General features: G+C 33.0%; 1 protein-coding gene across 3 annotated transcripts in view; it reads left to right on the top strand.

Annotated features, from left to right (window-relative positions):
* Positions 1 to 19,612, top strand: part of TNPO1 (transportin 1) — a 91,147-nt gene extending 71,535 nt beyond the window's left edge. For all 3 annotated transcript variants that reach the window (XM_063085765.1, XM_063085767.1, XM_063085766.1), the window contains 11 exons: positions 1,493 to 1,579; positions 2,781 to 2,888; positions 3,017 to 3,175; positions 3,254 to 3,341; positions 5,796 to 5,894; positions 6,096 to 6,191; positions 8,905 to 8,980; positions 9,859 to 9,958; positions 12,676 to 12,750; positions 13,604 to 13,746; positions 16,031 to 19,612. In XM_063085765.1, coding sequence (XP_062941835.1) covers positions 1,493 to 1,579; positions 2,781 to 2,888; positions 3,017 to 3,175; positions 3,254 to 3,341; positions 5,796 to 5,894; positions 6,096 to 6,191; positions 8,905 to 8,980; positions 9,859 to 9,958; positions 12,676 to 12,750; positions 13,604 to 13,711 — 996 coding nt within the window. In that variant the 3' untranslated portion in view covers positions 13,712 to 13,746; positions 16,031 to 19,612. The remainder of the gene's footprint in view (positions 1 to 1,492; positions 1,580 to 2,780; positions 2,889 to 3,016; positions 3,176 to 3,253; positions 3,342 to 5,795; positions 5,895 to 6,095; positions 6,192 to 8,904; positions 8,981 to 9,858; positions 9,959 to 12,675; positions 12,751 to 13,603; positions 13,747 to 16,030) is intronic.
* Positions 19,613 to 21,042: the final 1,430 nt, after the last annotated feature.

The raw sequence follows: 21,042 nt of genomic DNA on the forward strand, positions 1-21,042 counted from the left end.
GTTTGCTACTTTTAAGAGTATAGATCTTACAAAGGCAGCAAATGTGTCTCCCTTTCAAATAGTATTTTAAAAATAAGTATATGCTTGGTGTGGAAATTACATCAGCATCTCACAGGAATGCATTAACACTTTTTAAAGTGACTAAAGGAAAGGGAATAAAATGTTTTTGTATGCTGAATTTCTACTTTTACATAATTCCAAATGTTTTTATATCTACCACTTCATAAACACTGTAACTTTAGAGTACCACATCTAAGAGATATCTTTGTTTTCTCACCAGAAATTACAGGTGTGGGGAGTACACTACATAAAAGAATTAGAAATTGGTGTAATAGGTTAAAGATGCTAGATAGTGATATAGAAAAATTACCCAGTCTCTAGTAGTGTTAAGAACAGAAGAGGATGATAGATTTGTTTAAAGAGGATTTAAGTGATATTAGAATTCTAATATTGCTCAAAATTCCCTGCTGAAGAATATTGTATCAAAAATCTTAAGTTGTTTTTGTTTTTAAGTTATGCTAAAATTTGGTTTGTTGGTTTACTTTGTTGGTAGTTGTTTTGTTGCAGGGGTGTTTTCTGAATGTGTTTAGAATCTGGGCTTCTTGTTTATATGATTACTGTGCTTATTTACTTGGTTTTATGGCTCATTCTTCAGTTTAAGGACACTTAAGTGATTATGAATCTCTTTTTCTTCATATGCCTCTATAAGTTTATAACATCAATCAGTTTATAATAGCAATAGCCATATTACATGTTACAAGCCCCAGGACTTAAAAATTAAGTCGCTGCCGAGGGCTCTGGTGGGCAGCCTCAGGCCTCAGCCGCACCCCTGTGACACGTGCAACCAGCCCAGTTATGACCACCAAGCCAGAGCAAGAAGGGCCCTGTGTTCCCGGGATAGTGGGGGGCAATGGCTTTTATCACACCCACCCCCCCGACATCTGCACCCAGCCCGGCAATGACCAAGCCACCGCTAGAAGCCTCCCAGTCTCCCTTGTGGGAATGAGGGGCATGCCACAGGCCTCAGTCCCGCCCCTCCTTCCTCCTCCTTCCATCCCCTTTCTTTCCCTTTCCCCTCTCCTCCTCCCTCCCAACTGCTCTGCAACAACATCCTAGAATGTAAAAAAATAATAAAATTACATTTTCTTAAAAAAAAAAAACCATCACTGGAGAGTAAAACTTTATGCAGACCTTCCTTGATGGTGGTTTAACAAGTAATACATTTTGATGTAGTAGTGTATTTATTTATATACGTTTTGTTTCAAAAGGGATATGAAATGACTTAAAAATAGAACAAGGTCTTATAAATTAAAAGGTAGACAGTAGAAAAGAAAACTTTAAAATGGACTATGTAGAGCGAAGGATGGGTTTTAAAATGTTTTCTGTAATGATTTTACAGTTACTCTAAACGGATTTTAATTTTCATAGACTCAAAATGGACTCGTTTACATGTGATAGTGAAGCTTTATGTGTTTTTCATCATTGTAAATAGGAATATATTCAGATGCTAATGCCTCCACTGATCCAGAAATGGAACATGTTAAAGGATGAAGATAAAGATCTCTTCCCTTTACTTGAGGTATGCTGAGCTGGTAATATTTAGTTAATCTAACACTGTGTTTCATCAGAAGTGTATGTCCTAATGCAAAATGGGTATGTGTGATATTAAGCAAAGTGTTAACAAATTTATGTTCTGAACCATTTCTGTTGAAATGCTGAATAAATATGTAACTTCTTATTAACATGATTATAGTACTGGGCTGGCTAGTTAACTCAGTTTGTTAGAGCACAATGTTAACACCAAGGTCAGGGGTTTGGATCCCTGTACAGGCCAGCTGCCAAAAAACCCAAAAAGCAGTTTAAAGTCTAATTATGGAGCATCTGTATTAATTACTGTTAAATAGAAAAAGCATAATGGACACACTATGCCTTTTTTAAAAAGTAGACAAAGGATTATATTACACAAGTTGTTCTCACTTAATTGATAATAAATTATAGTTTAAATTCTGTTACATGTTATCTATTGTATATATAAATATGTGTGAAATAGCATTGGGTCTTGGTGCCAGTAAGGAGAGACTTAACTTTATATCTTTTCTGTTTAACTTGACATTTTTTACATGTGTACTTGCTGGATTTTTTAACCAAATAGCAATTTCATATGATTTTCAAGTAACTGAACACACTGTGAAATGTGGTAACTTTAACCTAGTTGAATTGATGTTGATAGAGTCAGTTCAATCATTTTCATTCTTGTTGACCCTCCTATTTCAAGGGACACCAACTTATGGTATTTATAGTCCCTAGTCAGAAAAGTAAAAGCTTCTGTGACTAAGAGCAATGGCTAATGATGGGCCCAGCAAAACAAAAAGGGTCATTGTGGTTCATTTTTTATATATATACTCATATATTACTTTTCAGACAGAGGCTCAGAATGTGTCCAGTAGCGTCTACTCACATCATTGACCAGGATGGGAGCATAAATAAATGTCTTAAATTTGAGGAAAAAATAGAAACACCCAATACTCAATCTATCCTTGAAGGATAATGTTCTTTATATAAAATTTTTTACGTTTTCTTCTGAGTAAACCTCTCCTGGTTGGCTGGCAAACTAACAACGAGTGGCATCCATAGGAGAGGTTTGAAAAGATAAACCTGCTGCTACAACTAGTAGAGCAGCCTCATAAATAACCAGGATCTTATTGAGTGCAGCTTCAAATATTTATAACCTTAGATAAATGTACTCAGAAAATTTAGCACATGTACTTTATTCTTTCTAGTGCCTATCTTCAGTTGCCACAGCCCTGCAGTCTGGCTTCCTTCCATACTGTGAACCTGTGTATCAGCGTTGTGTAAACCTGGTACAGAAGACTCTTGCACAAGCCATGGTATTTTTAAAAATATCTTTCCTTTCTTAATGTTATAAAACAGTTTTCTAAAGATAAGCACAATATATACAAACTTTTTAAATAATTGATTAAAAGCAAACTCTCAAAAACATTGTGTTTCATTTCAGCTGAACAATGCTCAACCAGATCAATATGAAGCTCCAGATAAAGATTTTATGATAGTGGCTCTTGATTTACTCAGTGGCCTGGCTGAAGGACTTGGAGGCAACATTGAGCAGCTAGTAGCCCGAAGTAACATCCTAACACTCATGTATCAATGCATGCAGGTGAGACTTGTAAGATTCAAATGAATTGAAATCTGCCTCTGTGTTACATTGGGGTTAATTTCTTCTTTCTTCTTATAGGATAAAATGCCAGAAGTTCGACAGAGTTCCTTTGCCCTGTTAGGTGACCTGACGAAAGCTTGCTTTCAGCATGTTAAGCCTTGTATAGGTATGAATATTTTCTACTGCTGTGGATCTGGTTTTTAAAATTTTTTTCACATCATCTTTGTTTTTTCTTATTAAACTAAAACTTCGTGGAATCCCAATGTTTATAAATATACATTTTACTGATAAAGTTGCTCTGATAAAAGCATGCAAGATGGGAGGAACCCGTTTCCTTGAGCTCATCATCACTTCAGCAGCTCTTTAGGCGCTCCTATGACTGGAGGAAAGTTTGGCTAGTATTACTTTGGAGTAAAGCACGTGCCCACCAGTGAAGCCTTAGTACTGTGCGCTAGTTCATAGACACTTTTTGAGTAGCCTCCTTTTTGATAAAAGTACCCAGAGATAGTATGAATCAGTTTTTTCCTCTAATAAACTAGCATGCTTTTCCAATATCGTAAGAAATTTCAAACAAGTATTACTTTAAAAGTAAATAATTTGTCTTTGTTTTAGTAGCATAGCACTTGAATTGACCTTTTGTGAAGAGAAGGGATTCTTTGAATATTGTAACCTGAATTATTGTCAAACCCACGGGCTAAATGAGGTTTGGAGTTGGTTTTTTTTTTATTTCAACATATTGGATGACAATTGTTTAAACCTTGATTTAAAACATTGACCTAGATCGTTTTTTATTTGATACAATTGTGCTTTTGAATAATAACTATTTCAGAACTTTGAGTAGTAACATTAATTATGTATTAATAATCATCAGGTTTATGTCTAACTACTATGGAAGTATAGTAAATTCTTATATATTATGGAAAGGTTGTCATACAAATATTTACTACCTAATTTAGTTTTTGAGTTTAAACTTGTATGAAAGGATTTTTTCTTTACCTTTTAGTATAAAAGTAGAAGAAATAGAGCCAGCCCTCTGTCATCCAGCTTCAGCAGTTATCAATACACATCCATTCATGTTTCCTATATACTACTATCTATGGTTAGACACAAAGACCCCAGATATTTTGGGGCAAACCTCAGACATATTTGAACTCCTAATATTTTAGTACATATCTCTTTATTAAAATTATTTTCTGTTGTTAAACCAGGTTTTTTTGTCCCAGAGAGTTTTCAACACTCTGGATTTTACCAGTTGTCTCTCTGGTGTCATTTAATATGTTTCTTTTTTTTCTTCTTGTATTTCTTATAAATTGGCAGTTAGATCTGAAGACTGAGGTCGAATCTTCAGGGTTTTTTTAGACTTTATAGATGATGTTGTGTACTTTCTTAAGGAGGTATGCGTTGTCTAGTCGTTTTTTTTTTGTTTGTTTGTTTGTTTTTTATGTTATCAACCAGGATGATCATTGTCTAGATGATAGTTCTCAACCATAGGCAATTCTGCCCTCCAGGGAACATTTGCCCATGTCTGGAGACATTTTGTTTAACACTGGGGAGGTGTTACTGGTATCCTGGTGGGTTAGAGACAAAGGATATTGCTAAACATCCTATAATGCACAAGACAGCTCCTGTACTCCCACAACAAAGAATGATCTAGTCCAAACTGTCAGTATTGCTGAGATTGAGAAACCCTGGCTTAAATCCCCTGGCTTAGATCCACTAATTTATTATGGGTTAAAGAATTACAATATTCTTTTTCTTCATTTAATAGTGAGAATACTCATGTAAAGAGACATTTCCCATATCAATAAATCATCACCCTGAGGTATAAAACATAAAGGAGAGGCAGAATAATTACTTGATTCTTTTCCTTTAGTTACCAATTTTCAAAATAATGAATTGATCCCCAGTGTCTTCCAGAGGGATCTTTTGTGTTTCAGAGTTTAGTTTTTGTGTTTGGTTTTTTGAGTGTCAGTGTAAACTTACGATGCTCAAGTTGTTGTGCTGCTACCAATGAGAGCTTAATCAAAGTTGTTGGCTCCTGAGTTCTCTCTGTGATATGACAACACAGTCTGCTTGTTTTGTACATTTCCTGCCTTAGCCTGTAATGAGGCATTTCACTGAGAGCCCTCATTCCTTTTACTTGAAAATATTAGAGACCACAATCTGAACACTGGGGTAGAAGTTGCTTTAAGAGCCAAAAATGATTGATTTTAAAAAAAATTCTGTGTAAAAAACTAGCTTTGAAGAAAATTACGTTTTATCATGTTTTCTCCACTTTTAGTTTGAATTTTCTTCATCTGACAAATCAAATTACTATGACCAACACTTTTTAATGATACCTAAATGTACCAAAGCATGTTTTTTTGCTGTTCTTCATATGAAACTTCAGTGGCCAGATATTGCCTCCTTCAGTTTCTTAAATATTATGAAGCTCTTTTAAAAATATTTTTAAATATAGTTGCCTATTTTTTCAGCAGTTTTATAATTAATGTTGAAATGTTTAAAGGTGAAACTTGGTATTTCTTGTCTAGATTTCAATTTCCACCTAGTAGATTTCCTTTTAAATACCACTGCTATTATTGAGAAGTTTACTACATAGTATAAAAAATTTTTTTTCTAGCTGACTTTATGCCAATATTGGGAACCAACCTAAATCCAGAGTTCATTTCAGTCTGCAACAATGCCACATGGGCAATTGGAGAAATCTCCATTCAAATGGGTAAGATTTTTCCCCCCTTTAAAAATGTAACATTTTAGGTGCCTTGATATTTTTGTAATTGCTTTTTTGTTTTTTTATTTAAATTATTTTTATTTCTATGTATATGTCACTTCATAGTTAATAAGGGAAACCAATATTTTACATTGATATTTTAATGTTCAATTTTTTCTTTTTTGTTTTCTCTCTTTGGGATGATCCTAGGTATAGAGATGCAGCCTTATATTCCTATGGTGTTGCACCAGCTTGTAGAAATCATTAACAGACCCAACACACCAAAGACGTTGTTAGAGAATACAGGTACCATATGACTGAACTGTTATGGTGAAGAGAAAATTAGTTGCCTTTTAATTTTAAATTAAGATGCGTAGAGAAACCAAAGCAAAAGTAGCTTTAAAAGCCCAGCTTATTGTTAATGGCTATTTTGGATCCTCAGTAATGAAATGTACTGTTTTAGCTATATTCCATAACCAGTTTTCAGAAATTTTTGAAAAACACTCCCCTATTCCAGTGTTTTATACTTCTTAGAATGGGTAACTATTGAACTGTATGAATTTTGCTTTGAAATTAATTCAGAGAGTGGCTGTGAGCTGGGAAGTAATGACTTTTTTTTTTTTAATTCGTAAAAATGTGGCCAAAAATAGATTGCTCTTCAGTGGCAGATGGCTTAACAATGGCATATGTATTTTTATTTCATCATTAATTTTCTTCAAATTGGGAACTTAAGCAGTACCATATGGGATTTTTATTTAGGAGGCTTGTTTCTCTTTTGCATTTGTAGAGAGCATGTTTATGTTAAAGAGTACCTTCCATACTATAGAACACATTTGGGTGTGATTGGGTTCTTTTCTTTCCACCCTTCCTGGTTGTTGCTAATAGTGAGAAAAGGTTTAAATTTTGTTTTTATTCAGGCATATCCCTTTTTTCATATAGTAAGTTAATTCTAGTAATTTATTCATAGTCAATGAAGATCTTACCAAAATACTGAACAAAGATTAACATAAGGTTTTCCAAATAAGAAAGTTTATTTTCAAAAGCATTTTAATTTGGTATTTTATAGTTATAGAAAGTTTATTCTAATGTGATTACAATTGGTAATGTTTATTGGTATGGAAGGAAATCTTTTAATTATGAAACAGTTATCTGGCTGTTTGGCTGTATGGGTACTGTTTATTTCACTGAATTAGATTTTCTTCCTGAAAAGAACAAAAAAATCTGTGTGTAGGATGGTTATGAAATCTTGTCAGGTTTTATCTCTTTAGAATGCAGTACCTATACATGACATTCAGATTTGAAATATTTGCCATTGTAAAATTATTGTTGAACCTAAAAAACTTTCTATTTATTTTTAAATGTGAATGCATAACTGCAAATAAATGTTGAGTGTAATGTATATTAAAGTTTCTTGTGGGATATCAGCTGGTGAATTTGTTATAGTTGCTTTAATAAATTGGCTTTGTTTTTAAGATTATATTCTAAGTATGATTATATCCTAAGTAAAAATAAAATAGTTGATAATGCCCTACAAGTCAGTGGATTAAATTGATATGTTTGAGAAACACACTTGGGATTCATTAGATTACTTTTATCACAGGTGGCTGCATAAAATATTGTTTTCTTTATTTCTTACCCAAAAGAGTGGGCTTTTTAAAAATTATTAAAATAAAATCATTGTTGATGGCTTTCTGTGTATTTTAGCAAATTAATTATTATTATCTCAATATTTCGTAAAGCCAATTCCTTTCTATGCCATTATTTGCTTTTTTTCCAATTAGTATATCCTACACTGAACTTTTTCAATGGACCATCATCTGCTTTATCGCATGTTTCATTGGATTGTTCATACTTGCCTGTTTAATGAGAATGTTGCATAGTTTGTGTCTTCTGAACATAGGTTTTCTTTTTCTTGCTTCATATGAATCTGCTGGATTTTAGTATTATCTGTGTAGTGTGCTTCAAGTAATCCTAAAACATTTTTCTTTACCTCCCCACCCTTTTTTATGAAAGGTTAACCTGTAAGTTTTTGAGAGAACACCATTAAAGCACCTCATGGTTTGTTTTCTGTTTGTATTTTTTCCCGTTGTGTATAAATGTATATGTATGTACCTTCGAATTGCACAGTGCAGTTCTGAGTTGCACTTGTTTTAGCTCTTTGTAAGTTTAAGGACTTCCTAAATTTTTATGGTGAATATACATTTGTCCATTTCAAAATTTAAAAAATTTTTTAAATTAGAAATATGGTTTGAAATTAGTGGACCTAGATCTAATAGTAGAGTTATCATCAGGTTTGTTAGACGTAGCAGTTTTCTAATCCATTCCTTCAGTGGATACCGTAACATTTAAAGTCTGACAGTTGATTTTGATTATCTGGCAACAAATGTCCACTGGTTTCTTTGGGAAGTAGTAACCTCCTCCTCCCCTATGCCTCAAAAAATTAAAAAATTTGGATTAAATTACCGAGGTAATTTTCAAAGTATGTAAATCACTTATAAAAAGAAATGTAGGGAAGTGAGAAATTAATTTTAACTTTAACTACAGAGAAGTATGTTTGAGTAGACAATTCAGAAATGTAATCACATTTACTGCTATTTCTTGGGGGGAAAGCAGATTTCATTACAAAATTCTGAAATTTTGACTGGATTACCTGAAGATTCTCTCTAAATCCATCCATTTAATCGCTCATCTTTTTATTAACAGAATGATATTTTGACACTTGATTGAGCGAGAAAAGCAATTTATTATGGTTTTTGGTGTTCTCTCAATCTTTAGAGTTTTTTTAATTCCTTTTGTTTTTCTTTTTCCAAGAGTATGCCATATATGTTGCTGCCCCTTATTTTAGGGGGTGGTAATAAACAGCAGTGGTGAAATCTTATGTTTATTATCATACACAAATTCTGTTGGTTTCTGTTTCTGAGTTATTTGTTGTTTTTTCTTTATTTTTTCTCCTTCCCCCTCATTTGCTCATGTCTTGGTTGGCGTTTGGTGGTGTATAACCGTGATTGCGTTACCTTAGCAATAACAATTGGTCGTCTTGGTTACGTTTGTCCTCAAGAGGTGGCCCCCATGCTACAGCAGTTTATAAGACCCTGGTGTGTATTATTCAATCTTTTTTTTTAATTCATTTTTCTTCACTCTTTCTTTCTCTATCTCACTTTTAGATATATTTTCAGTTGGTTACAAAAATCACAATCCTTAATCATTGCCAACCATGTGACTAATCTTGTCCTATCAGGTTTGTGAGGTTTTTCAGTAGCATCGTCATGTATATTTATTTTATGTTGTGGCTAACGACTAATGGATGCATGGGATAAGATTGTCACATGCTTGCTGTGTTAAAAAGCTTGATTATACATAAAAAGCATTTAAATATCCACCAGAAAAATAAAGATGCATGCAAATTCTATGAGTTTAGGTTTTTGCATTGTTTCTTTTTTAGAATTAATTTGGAAACTTGGATTGCATTAAGAAATACATGTTTAAATTTATTATGTATAAAAATCTTATTTGCTTGTTAATGTAAAAGTTGAACATCTACACCATAAGTTGTATAGTAATATTTATATTGTCGCAGTATATTCTATGTTCTGCTTCTTTCAATTGATAATCTTTCAGTTCAAATCATTTTTAATAGTGTTTAATGGAATACAAGTCATAATGCAATTTTAAAAATTAATTTGGTAATTTATTCTTCTTGGCTAAGGCTCATCAGTAGTTTAAGTGGCAGATTCAAATTAGTTGTCCATTGTATGGATGCAATCTATTATTAAGAAAATGTGAATTTCACTGTTTCCACTGTAGTGAGATTAGATGGGCACAATGTACAGGAAGATGAGAAACTGAAACTTCAGCTTTCTGAAACTCTTATCTATATATACTGTGCTGCTTATTCCATTAAATACTGTCCATTAGTGTTGTAACTAAACCTGCTTTTTACTTAAACACTAAACTCAATTCCATAATTCAATAGGTGCACCTCTCTGAGAAACATAAGAGACAATGAGGAAAAGGATTCAGCATTCCGTGGGATTTGTACCATGATCAGTGTGAATCCCAGTGGCGTAATCCAAGTAAGATGCTTGCAAGGATTGAGTTTTAACTTCTAATATTCTGGATAATAAAATTTTAAAGGAAATATTTTAAGATTTTAATCATAAAAATATTTAATATTTTTACAAAGATATATATATTTCATATGTTGTGTATTTATTTCTTAATATTTTGAAATAATGCTTGTTTTTATTTCCTAAATCTTTTTTTGTCATGAAATAAGATAGTAATAGATTAGGAGAGTAAGGGTTATATTCTCATCTTGAATTAGGCCAGGGCTTCTTTCATCATCCACATTTAGACCTCATTTCTTTATTTTGTACATGCCTCGCATCTATGAATTTCAGTTTGCTGAGTTTAAGGTTATCTACACTTAAGAGAGTGACCAAAATAATAGGATACTATCTTACAGTTACTTTACCTTTTTGTTTGTTTGTTTGTTTGTTTAATTTTGATGGCTGGCTGGTACAGGGATTGGACCCTGGACTTTGGTGTTATGGTGTTATCACCACCACCCTTTGACTGAGCTAACGGCCAGCCCTCTTTCTGTTACTTTGAATCAAACTTATAAACAGGAAATGAAATAGACTCCTGAATCAGCCATTGAAATTGCTTTCATTTTGAGAGCTAATGATTTTTTATTCTTATTTTGTTCCTTTTTTTTTTTTAACTGGTAAGGGGATCTTAACCCTTGACTTGGGAGAGTGTGGTGCTGACAACACGAAGTGAGCTAACCGGCCATCCCTATATAGGCATCCGAACCCTTGGCCTTGGTGTTATCAGCACCACACTCTCCCAAGTGAGGCACAGACTGGCCCTCTTATTTTGTTTCCTAAATTTGGGTTATATTTAGACGTTTTAATTATTTGGCAACAGTATCAAACATGAGTTTAGTCAAACCATTGCATTCAACTGCCAATTTGTTAGACAACACAAGACAGGGGAACATGTTGAGCTACACCATGTGTATGTAATCAACAAAATGAAGAGTGTGGGACTCTTAAATTATTCAACAGATAAATTGTAAGGAAAAGAAAGGATATAAGGGAAGACCTGGACATAAGAAGAAACCCAAGACATACCAAATAAACTAAAAAGTGCAGGGTGAGGGTGGGTGAAAAACTAAATTTTGGTGTGTAGGAATGCACACTTGAATGGTAAAACTACAAAGATGCTTTTAATAGCAGTAACTTTGTCCTGTTTCTTTATTTTCAAGAAAATGAAAACCTTTCACTTCCAAGAGAAAGGTGCTTTGAACATTTTAAAATTGAGACCTTTTGATATTTCCTTTCTTGAATTATTGTGGTTTTTGTTAACTCAGTTTGAGAAACATAAATTTTATCAGCTTATAAAATTCATAGACATTTTTAAAAGGTACAAATTAAACTGGAAAAAAATCTTTTGACTAATTTTACATTCATAAAGCATTAATAATATTATTAGAACCAGGCAGTACCACCTTGAGAGAAGGTGTCTAGTTGTAAAAACTAACCTTCTAGAATTAAATTTGTTTTTTCCTTAAAGAACTTGTCGTCTGAAATGCGTTTTATAAGTATCTGATATGACATATACCATATTTTTAAAAAGCATCTTCCCACTGGGATTTTTGTTTTTGTTTTTGTTTTTTGGATTAATATTTTAAGATAGTAAAAGTAGCACATGTGGTTATAAAATCACTACCAGTTTAAGAATAGGCAGAAATTTCTATTTTTTTAACTCTTATTCACATAATTTAATGTAGATATGGTTAAAAGAAAATATCTTAAGTTTTATTTTTCACATTTAAATTTTAATCAAAAATCCTAGATTATCTGTATTTAAATTTTTTAGCATCCGACTTTGATATTTGGAAGACATGAGGAATCATAATTTGAATAAACCATGTACCTTAAGCAAATGGTATTTTATATAAGCTTAAGTGTTTTATATACATTTTAGTATTAATAAATTTTTTAAATTAGTGAGATTCTCTTAATTTAATAGTAAAATTTAATATTAGTTGACATGTCAGAACATCAGCAGTATATTGAATGTTGTATGTTGATGCTATTAATGTTTCAGTACCATAGTCAAGATTGAGAAAAAATTTTCATGAAATACTTAAAGTATGTTGTCACCTTGTTATTGTAGTCAGAATAACATGATTATCTTTCAAGTAGTTGTCTGAGTTTTGAGTTTTTGTTTTTATTGTTTTGGTTGGGTGTTTGTATTTGCAAAGTTAGTTTTTCTTCTAACTTTTGGTCATTTCATTTAAGTTTCTATCTGAGATGGGTCTTGAAATTTAAATCTATTCCAATATTTTAAATCAAGCTCATTTGATATATATTTAGCTAGCTTTAAGTTATTTCTAAGCCAGTCAGAATTGTAAGGTTATTGAGTTTGTATGATTTTTTAATCCGGTAAATGAAGGGGTATTTTTATTGGTGTTGATTTGGTGCTTTCAGTTCACTTCTGATGTTAAACATTTACCGGACATGAGATGTGTTTTGTTTTGTGATGTAAAATACAACAGGGCATTAAATTCCAATATAAACTGAAGGAATAGAGATTCCTTGATGGTGGGCTAATGGGACAGCTGTTAAGCAATCACTCCTAATTCCTTATGATTATAGTTGATTTTTGAATGTTTTCCCTTTTTTAGCTAGGATTCTATCATGACATAAACTGTGAGGTTTACGTATATCTTTTGCTGAGTTTGACTAATATCAATCTAAGATGTATTTCTTGTTTGTTACAGGATTTTATATTTTTTTGTGATGCTGTTGCATCATGGATTAACCCAAAAGATGATCTCAGAGACATGTTCTGTAAGGTAACTAATAAGTCTTTCAGATGCATCATCTTGGGACTGTTAAAATCCTAGTTGAAAAGTTTGTATTTTTACATTTTATATGAAACTTAGATTCTTTAAATTGATATCGGTGTATAACCTTTGTTCTTGCTAAAGATGTTGGCTTGGTCTTTTCTTAAGATACAGCAGTGACACTGTCAGTAGAACATGTACTTTAAAAATATTTCCCCAAGTAGTACCTCTGATTAATGTGATCCCATTATTCTACTTATGGAAAATAGCATATATGTCCAAGATGGATGATTGAGATTTGTAGTATAATCTGATACTGTTGGACAGAGTAAATCTCAGTGGCCTCCATAAGGGATTAAACCTATACAGTTCCTTGCTTTGTTAGTACCCTCTTTTCATTACCCCCTTATAATTTAGTCAGCACTCAACTGTAACAGAGTAAGAAGTAAAATGCAGTTACATGATTGAGTCACCTGATATTAAAATTAGTGAAATCTAGTTGCAGCCATGAACCCAAAGTTTGTGTGTTTCCAGTATGAAAAAAAATTTAACGTGACATAATTTTATCCCATGGGTGATTTCTATACTATTTTGTTTTTAATTAGTATGATGTCAGACATTGCTAAGAGTATATCTCTTACTAGAACTCTGGCTGAATTCTAAACTTCTCAAAGCAGAGCTTAAGCATACATTATGTGGTGCATGTAAGCAAGACATGGAATGGTGTAGAATCCAACAAAGTTTGAAAAATCCTCTTTTAAAATGGATAAAATTTAAAAATAATAAAATCGGTAGTGTTTGATTTTAGAAGATATGCAGGTCTGAGTTTTTCTGAGTTAATCATTTTTTATTCTTTTTGCAGATTCTTCATGGATTTAAAAATCAAGTTGGGGATGAAAATTGGAGGCGTTTCTCTGATCAGTTTCCACTTCCCTTAAAAGAGCGTCTTGCAGCTTTTTATGGTGTTTAATGTAATACACATAAGCTGCAGTCCCAAAATTAGGGGTAAGTTGTAAGAAGTTTAGGAATTTTCAAGATGAGCACATTTAGTTAGGGTCGTAATCTAAAACAGTTGAATAGGGGCCGGCCGGTGGCTCACTTGGGAGAGTGTGGTGTTGATAACACGAAGGCCGTGGGTTCGGATCCCCAGATCCCCGTATAGGGATGGCCATTCAGCTCACTTTGGAGAGCGTGGTGCTGACACCAAGTTAAGGGTTGAGATCCCCTTACCAGTCATTTTTAAAAATAAAAATTAAAAAAAAAAAAAAAACTGCTGGATAGAATAAAAAGATATTTGTTTCCTATAGGAGTTAAATAAAACAATCTCGTATCATGTTATATTGGACTTTAAAATTACTTAAGTGAATGCTAGAGAATTTTTTTAAAAGAACTAGCAAGCCAGATAAAATGAGTGGCTTTACTTTGACTTCTAAGTGGAAAGAAGTCCAGGTTGATATGCTGGTTGGATTTCTTGACATTGTTTCAGTTATCCCTTTTTAAAAAGAATTTTGCACTGTAAGAGGACATCAGTATTTACAGTGGTGGGGTAAAAATGGTTCTATTTTGAAGCATAAGTGTATAGTCTCATATAGCAAGGACTTTCAATATTGTGGGCTTTAGGGAAAACCCAAGTAGAATTGAAACTGTGTTTTGGCTTAGTAGATGATATTTAATGCTCATTCTTTAATGTATATTTTATTGAGCACCTGCTCAATACTGTGACATAAAATGATTAATGGAAGAGTCTGTTTTGATTTGGGGTGGTAAAGGGTTAAGTCCAATTTGACTCTTGTTCCTTAAGATTTTTTGTACTTAAAAGGGACTAACAATTCTGAGCTCTTAGCTTCAGTTCCCTCATTAAGTTACGTTGTAGATTAAATACTACATTATATATGATGCCAGAACTTAGTATATTGCCTAGCACCCTAAGTTGGCTCAGTAAATGTTAGGAACATGGGCCAATACAGTGAGCCAAGGCTTTGACATTCTTCTTTAGGTCTTGAACATGAATTGAGACATAACTGACTGGAAGCCAGAGGGTATACTTGATGTGTGTACAGAAGATATACACCAAATAGAATTACACTTTACATTGAATTGGAGTTCTTGTTTGCTTGCTTGCTTATTTACTCTGAGCTAGATTTTAAACCTGGAACAAAGTGCTTACTTGATTCACTTTAAGTGACGAGGATGACTTTAGCTTGAAAGACTCAGCAGTGAGTTAATAAGTCTTGATTACCTCTTTGGTCTCATCACCAATTATGAATTATGAATTAACTGTAGTGATCACTGTTCGAAGACAGGATACGAAATAATTCTCAGTTTTCTAATTAGAGATAAAAGTTCAGTCAGTACCTTTTATTCCTGCCTTTTTGTGCTCCTCTTCCCTTTTTTCGGAGACAGGAGAAAGGGGGTTGGTTACTTGTACTGCTCCACAGATGAACTAATTGCCCTTTGTGAATTCTCATGAACGTTCATAAATGTCCAAGGTTTGGCATGAGTGGGTAGTAGAGTTTTATTGTAAAAGGACTACTATCAGGTAATAGTTTAAATCTCCCAGTAATCTTACCTTATCTCTTAATGTCCTTCTTATCATTAAAACTGTTAGCTTTGGAAAAAAATCCTTATCAGGAGATTCAAGTGGCCTGAACGTATAAGAAATGGCAAAGTGAAAAAGGGTCAGAAGAATAACTATAGGAACATCAAGAAGGCAGTGTTAAAATTTACTTGAATGTACTGACCCTAGTGTGGTAATAAATACTTCTTACGCCTCTTAGGCTGAAACATGAGACAACTGGAAATACCTAATGCTTTTTTATTTTTTGATGGATTGGATTTTTGTTTGCTAAATATTGGGAATACTGCAGGGGAAAGGATGATTTAATTCTCACTAAGGAAAGTTATTGTCCTAGAGAAAGTGCTATTTAATTTTGAAGAAAGTAAGGTGGTTTGTTATGTAAGAAGTAACCAGTTCCCCATTGGGGCCCATTTTGCCAAATGGGACAAAGAATTAGACTGATAGCATCATACAGGCACATTTCATCTATACAAAGTGCTACTTGGCTCTGTGTGTGTCTCTAGCTTTGCCTCACTTTTCATATCTTATGCAGGTAACAATTCAGAGCCATAAGTGATGATTATAATTGACTAGCATGATCTTAGGCAATTTGTCCAATTTCTCATTTTCTTTATAGGTAAAGATAGCATCATTAGTTGATTGATTTTATGTTCCACTGGATTTGAAAGAGAATGATTAAAGATATGATTGTTTTTGTTCTTTTTCTTATAGGTCCTTCGGTCTTGGAGACTATGAGGGAGCCTCTGCACCCAGGGAAAATGTTACCCTTTACAGGGGGGAAGGGTAAACCAGTAGGGAATACAGTACAATCCCAACCCTACTGGGAGGGGCGGGAGGGAGGTGTTGCCGTCACTGTATTAAGTCGATGTTGGGAAACGTTTTAACATCTGGAGCTTTTGTGGGTGGAAATCTGTCTCCAATTACAACTCTGCACTGGATGTGAAGAAGCATAAAAAAAAAATCTGTTCAGTCTACTCACAAAACAGTACATTCTGGAATATTATGGGGAATTGTACCAAAACAAGAACCATATAAATGATGCATAGGGATAAGAAAGAAGAAAAATTCTATAGCGCACAATAAAGGAAACCTAAGAATGGGGGTTACAAACAGTAAAGGAGTTTTTTTTTTTTTAATTTAAAGATTTTTGTATAAATTTCCCCACATGATGGGGTCTTGTTTTGCATGCTGATGAAGAACTACACAAAGAAAGCTAATATAGTTAAAATCAGCTTGCCCTCCCATAGTAGAAGCAGGTTCTTGAAAGTTACAATTTAAGGTACTCCCTGAAAAGGTTGGAAATAAAACAAAACAAATTTAAACAATGAAACATCCTGTGAAATGCCAAATGAGTCACTCTTTTTACCTTTGTGGGGTGGGAAGGGAGGGAGGAATAAATGGGGTTGGGTATATCAAACTGAAGATTACATCTTACTTTTGCATTAAAATATTAATGTAGTGGATATAATTTGATGGTTGTACTTCACTAGATTTAATTTCTAGGCTAAGTCGTTATTTTTAAAGTGCAGTTTAAGGTTCAGGCATGCATTCTGGCTCATAGTGATTGAAGGTAATTTAAATTAGTGGGAAAGTAGCATGCTTGCATCACATAGAGTGAGATTGGTATTCATTTACCTATGTTGCGCCAGTTTGTGTTGCAGTTCACCAATTCAACATAGCCCTGCATTTAAAATTCCTTTTTAAGATTCGTGGATTTTATTTTTATTAAGAATATAGATATATAAAGTACTGTAGTTTACAGGTAGGCCTTGAAATATCTTTTTAGGATCTGTTAGGAATAAGATTGATATTGTATTGTGTGTAACCTGCACAATGTGGAAAGCTGATATACCTGTGCAAAATCTTTGCCTTTGTGCTGTCAGTGTGATGTGCTTTCTGCATGGTTATATACTACTAGTGATTTTATCAAAACTTCTAAAATTTAAATTACATGGTAAAAGATCTGTAAAAGGCTGCATAAATGTTAGTTGGCACATAAAGACAATTGTAGAAGTTGAAAAATGATTGCTATATTTCAGTGTTTATTCCCACTCAACATATTGCCTTCTAAGCTTTCTTTTTTTGTTTTTTTTTGTGTTTTTTGTTCAAAGCATGATCTTAAAGGTATGTTTAAGTTAGTGGATGTAATGCAGGGTTCCTACACTGTATTGGCGCATGTTGGTGGCCCTCTGTGCCCTAGATATATGCACACAGGGTGCAAGTTAAAAGCTACAGAGTGAAAGTTGGTTTGGATCCTCTCCATTTCATTTGTTTAGCCTTTCTGTTATTTTTCTCTACTTACATGTATTCCTGTGAATAAATCCTTGTTAAGTTAACCCTTTACTTTTCCTTCCATGTGTATTTTCTTATATACTGTGAATGTGAAAACCTAACTGGTACACTTGATCTTGTGTCCATATGAAAGTGCAAGTCTTTATTAATTTGGATTGCCTGAACAGTGTATCCCATGATGATGAGGGAAAATGGAGAGATTTTTCTTTTTGACTCTGCTGGTCAGAGATGAAGCCACGCCTTTCCATTTTTCAATGCTGCATATTTAATCTGCAACAAAAATGTTAAGCCATAACAGCCTTTTTATATTTTAGTTTTGTCACCTTTGCATTGCAGAATAAATACTGAATAACCATTTTTATAAGCAGTTGCTCCTCTTTGCATGGTTCTATTCTGTAAGTGTTGAATGATACAGCCATTGCACTGAAGTTTGAGCTGTGTGTGTGTGAATTATAAATACTGTTTAAAAATTTTTCATATGCATGGTAGCATGCAGAAAGGTTTTTGTTATTGTGTGTGTGTTGTTTTGTTTTTAACACGTTCTTTCACCTTCTTTATTTTGGCTTTGCAAATTTCAGTCTGTAGAGCCTAAAACTAAATCATTTTATATTGCCCAGTTTTTTTTAAAGTGTATTTTGGATTCAGGGGGTATCTGGCATTTTGCTTTCTAGTACCATTGCTTCACTGGGAGCTCACAATTTGCTTCTTAGTCTTTAATACCCAAGTGGGATAGCTATTTTATTCTTAAATTATAGTACTATCCTGTAGTGCTTCAAATACTTTTTAGAATTTAATACGGGAGATATTTTAATATTCTGGAATAGATAATGTTTTAAATTGAAAGAAATGGCCAAACACTTCTTTAACCACAGTAAAATGAAAACAGCCTTTAATAAAGTTATCTGGACCTGTGATTGGCAGTTCTATATTAGCTAAAGCCACTATTGTCAACCTCTCTGAAAATTAGTTTCAAATTAGGCAAACGTGAAACACTAAAAGAATCTGGCCACTTTTATAGTTACTTGACCCATTCTTAAATTTAAAGAAGATTTAATTTTAAAATAGAAAATATAATTAAGTAAATGTGACTGGCAACCTGAGATTGGGTTGGGGGGTTTTTTTGGTGTATTTTCCCCCTTGAGGTTATTGTTTCTTCCTAATTGTATTGTATTTCAGATACATAGTATATAGCACAGGAATTTGCAGAAGCCATTTAAGTTATCTTTTGAGGTAAGCTCTGATTTAGCATTTATTCTAATAAAACCTAATACATCATGGGATATATATAAAGCAATTTAATTCTTGTGGTGTAGTCTTAATAGTTTTGAATATTGACAGTGTCTGTGAAATTGTGAGTTTGTCTTTGTTACATTCCAGTGTTTCTGCCTCTTGGCATGCTTAAAGCACGGCTTACTTCATCTGCTCCTTACACACTAAAATGCTATTAGTGTGCTCAACTACAGAAATAGCCGCTGCTAAGTGATGTAGATTTTCTACTTGAATATTTTTATGTTGTAGGAACCTCAGGAGGTCAGTGTTTACTGTTTTATATATGCCTTCTTTTTCCTGTTTGAGCTTCTCTCTTTGAAGGATTCTAACAGAACAAAAGCTGCTGATCAACCTAAGTTGGAAACAGAAAGTGTATTTAATATAATTTAAGTGCATGCTTGACAGTTCCATGTTGTAGTTCATTAGCAGGTGAACTTAGTGCCACAGATATTCATTTATTTGGGAAAGAATTTTGCTTTTTGTATTGTCTGATCTCTTTAATGACTTCATACTGTGTAAAAAAAAAAATTACTTTTTTATATTTTTTGGTTGATTATTTCCCAAATAATCAACATGTAAATAATCTTTAAGAGCCAGTTCTGATGCTTTACATTATTGCTACTTGATTTTGTTATGCAAGTTAGATTCAGAATAGATTTTAAAACACTTAACCAAGCCATTACATCTTAAAACAAAACAAGTAGCATACATTTTGTAATTAACATTGATAAACACTGTGATTTTTTTAGTTAAAACTTTTTCATTGATCTGAATTGCTTAAATTGCATATATTGTAAAATAGGATCAGATGTATATTTTAAAGTAATTTCAAATGACTTTCCTCTTGAAATGCTTGTCTACTCAGTTATAAAATATTCAGATACAAGTTTTATCTCAGGTGAATACTCGTATCATTTTTGCTTTGGTGACATGTGCTTATTAAGGGTTATCATACTTACATTCTTTGTTTTATAGTGTATTTCATTAAGAATCTTCCCATTTAGTCTGATTTTTCCAATTATTCTAGCAGAGTGGGGTGGTGTAAAGCCCTCCTGTGAAGCCTTTTGCATGCAGGTTTACCTGAGAGAGAGTTAAATTTGGTCGTCATTTTCTCCAAACCTTGAGGATAGGAAAGTGGAAATTCTTCTCCCTTGTATAAAATTAGCTTGCGTAGCTGAAATGCCAGAATTAAGCTAATTCTGTCTTAAACATTTAGTCTAAATGTTTAAGTCCTTTGCCATGAGGGAAAAAGTGGTTTTTTGCTTCATATAATTAATCTATATTATTCATATTGAATGTATTAACAGATAACGGTGCAAAAACATTCTTCCCAAGAGAAGAGTGTATCATGCATAACTGCAATTTAAATCCTTCCTTTGGTGGTAGTTTAAAACACACTCAGTTTTGCTTTTTGAATTCTTTTTGCAAATTATATAAGGAGGGAAACACTAACTTGCTCTTAGTACTGTTAATGAAATGTAGGCATTGGAATCTTTAAGAAAACTGTGGTCTTCAGATAGTTAAGGACCTGGGATAATTTAGATGAAAAAATCAGATCAATAATGAGCTGTGTTGTTAACGATATTATTTAGTAATAATACCATGCAATAGCATTGTATACCAACTTCAGTGCATTTCATACTGTATTAAATAGAGATACTTCTAATGCCTCTTTAATAAATTTTACATAAAAGTTAGTTTTATTTACCTGTACACTTTCCGAGTGACTTGTGACAGATTTTTTTCAGTCTTAATATATCTTTCCCCTGTTGGCATTACTTACGTGTAGATAATTCATTACTTTTATGCCTAATTATTATACATATTAATTTTTAAGGTATACATTTAAATTACAGCACCTGTTTATTGTGGTTTGTATCCCAGAATGTATTGTTTTTTTTAAAAAGATGCATAATAGCTGAATGTATGCATGATTTTGAGGGACGTTAAAATGATTTTTTTTTTTTTTTCACTTCTTGTACAATTTAAAAACAAGCCAAATCTATTTGCCAAACAGTATATCACTAATTAAGAAACCGGTAGTTTTCCTTTAGTACAATTGTTGTTTATTTACCATAGAATTCTTTATACTGTGGCTTGGTATTATGCAGAATTAGCTATTTTGTAGGACTGATTATCTTTCTAAAAGCTTGCTATATAAC

The sequence above is a fragment of the Cynocephalus volans genome, chromosome 2, assembly GCF_027409185.1.
Source record: "Cynocephalus volans isolate mCynVol1 chromosome 2, mCynVol1.pri, whole genome shotgun sequence".
Taxonomy (NCBI): domain Eukaryota; kingdom Metazoa; phylum Chordata; class Mammalia; order Dermoptera; family Cynocephalidae; genus Cynocephalus; species Cynocephalus volans.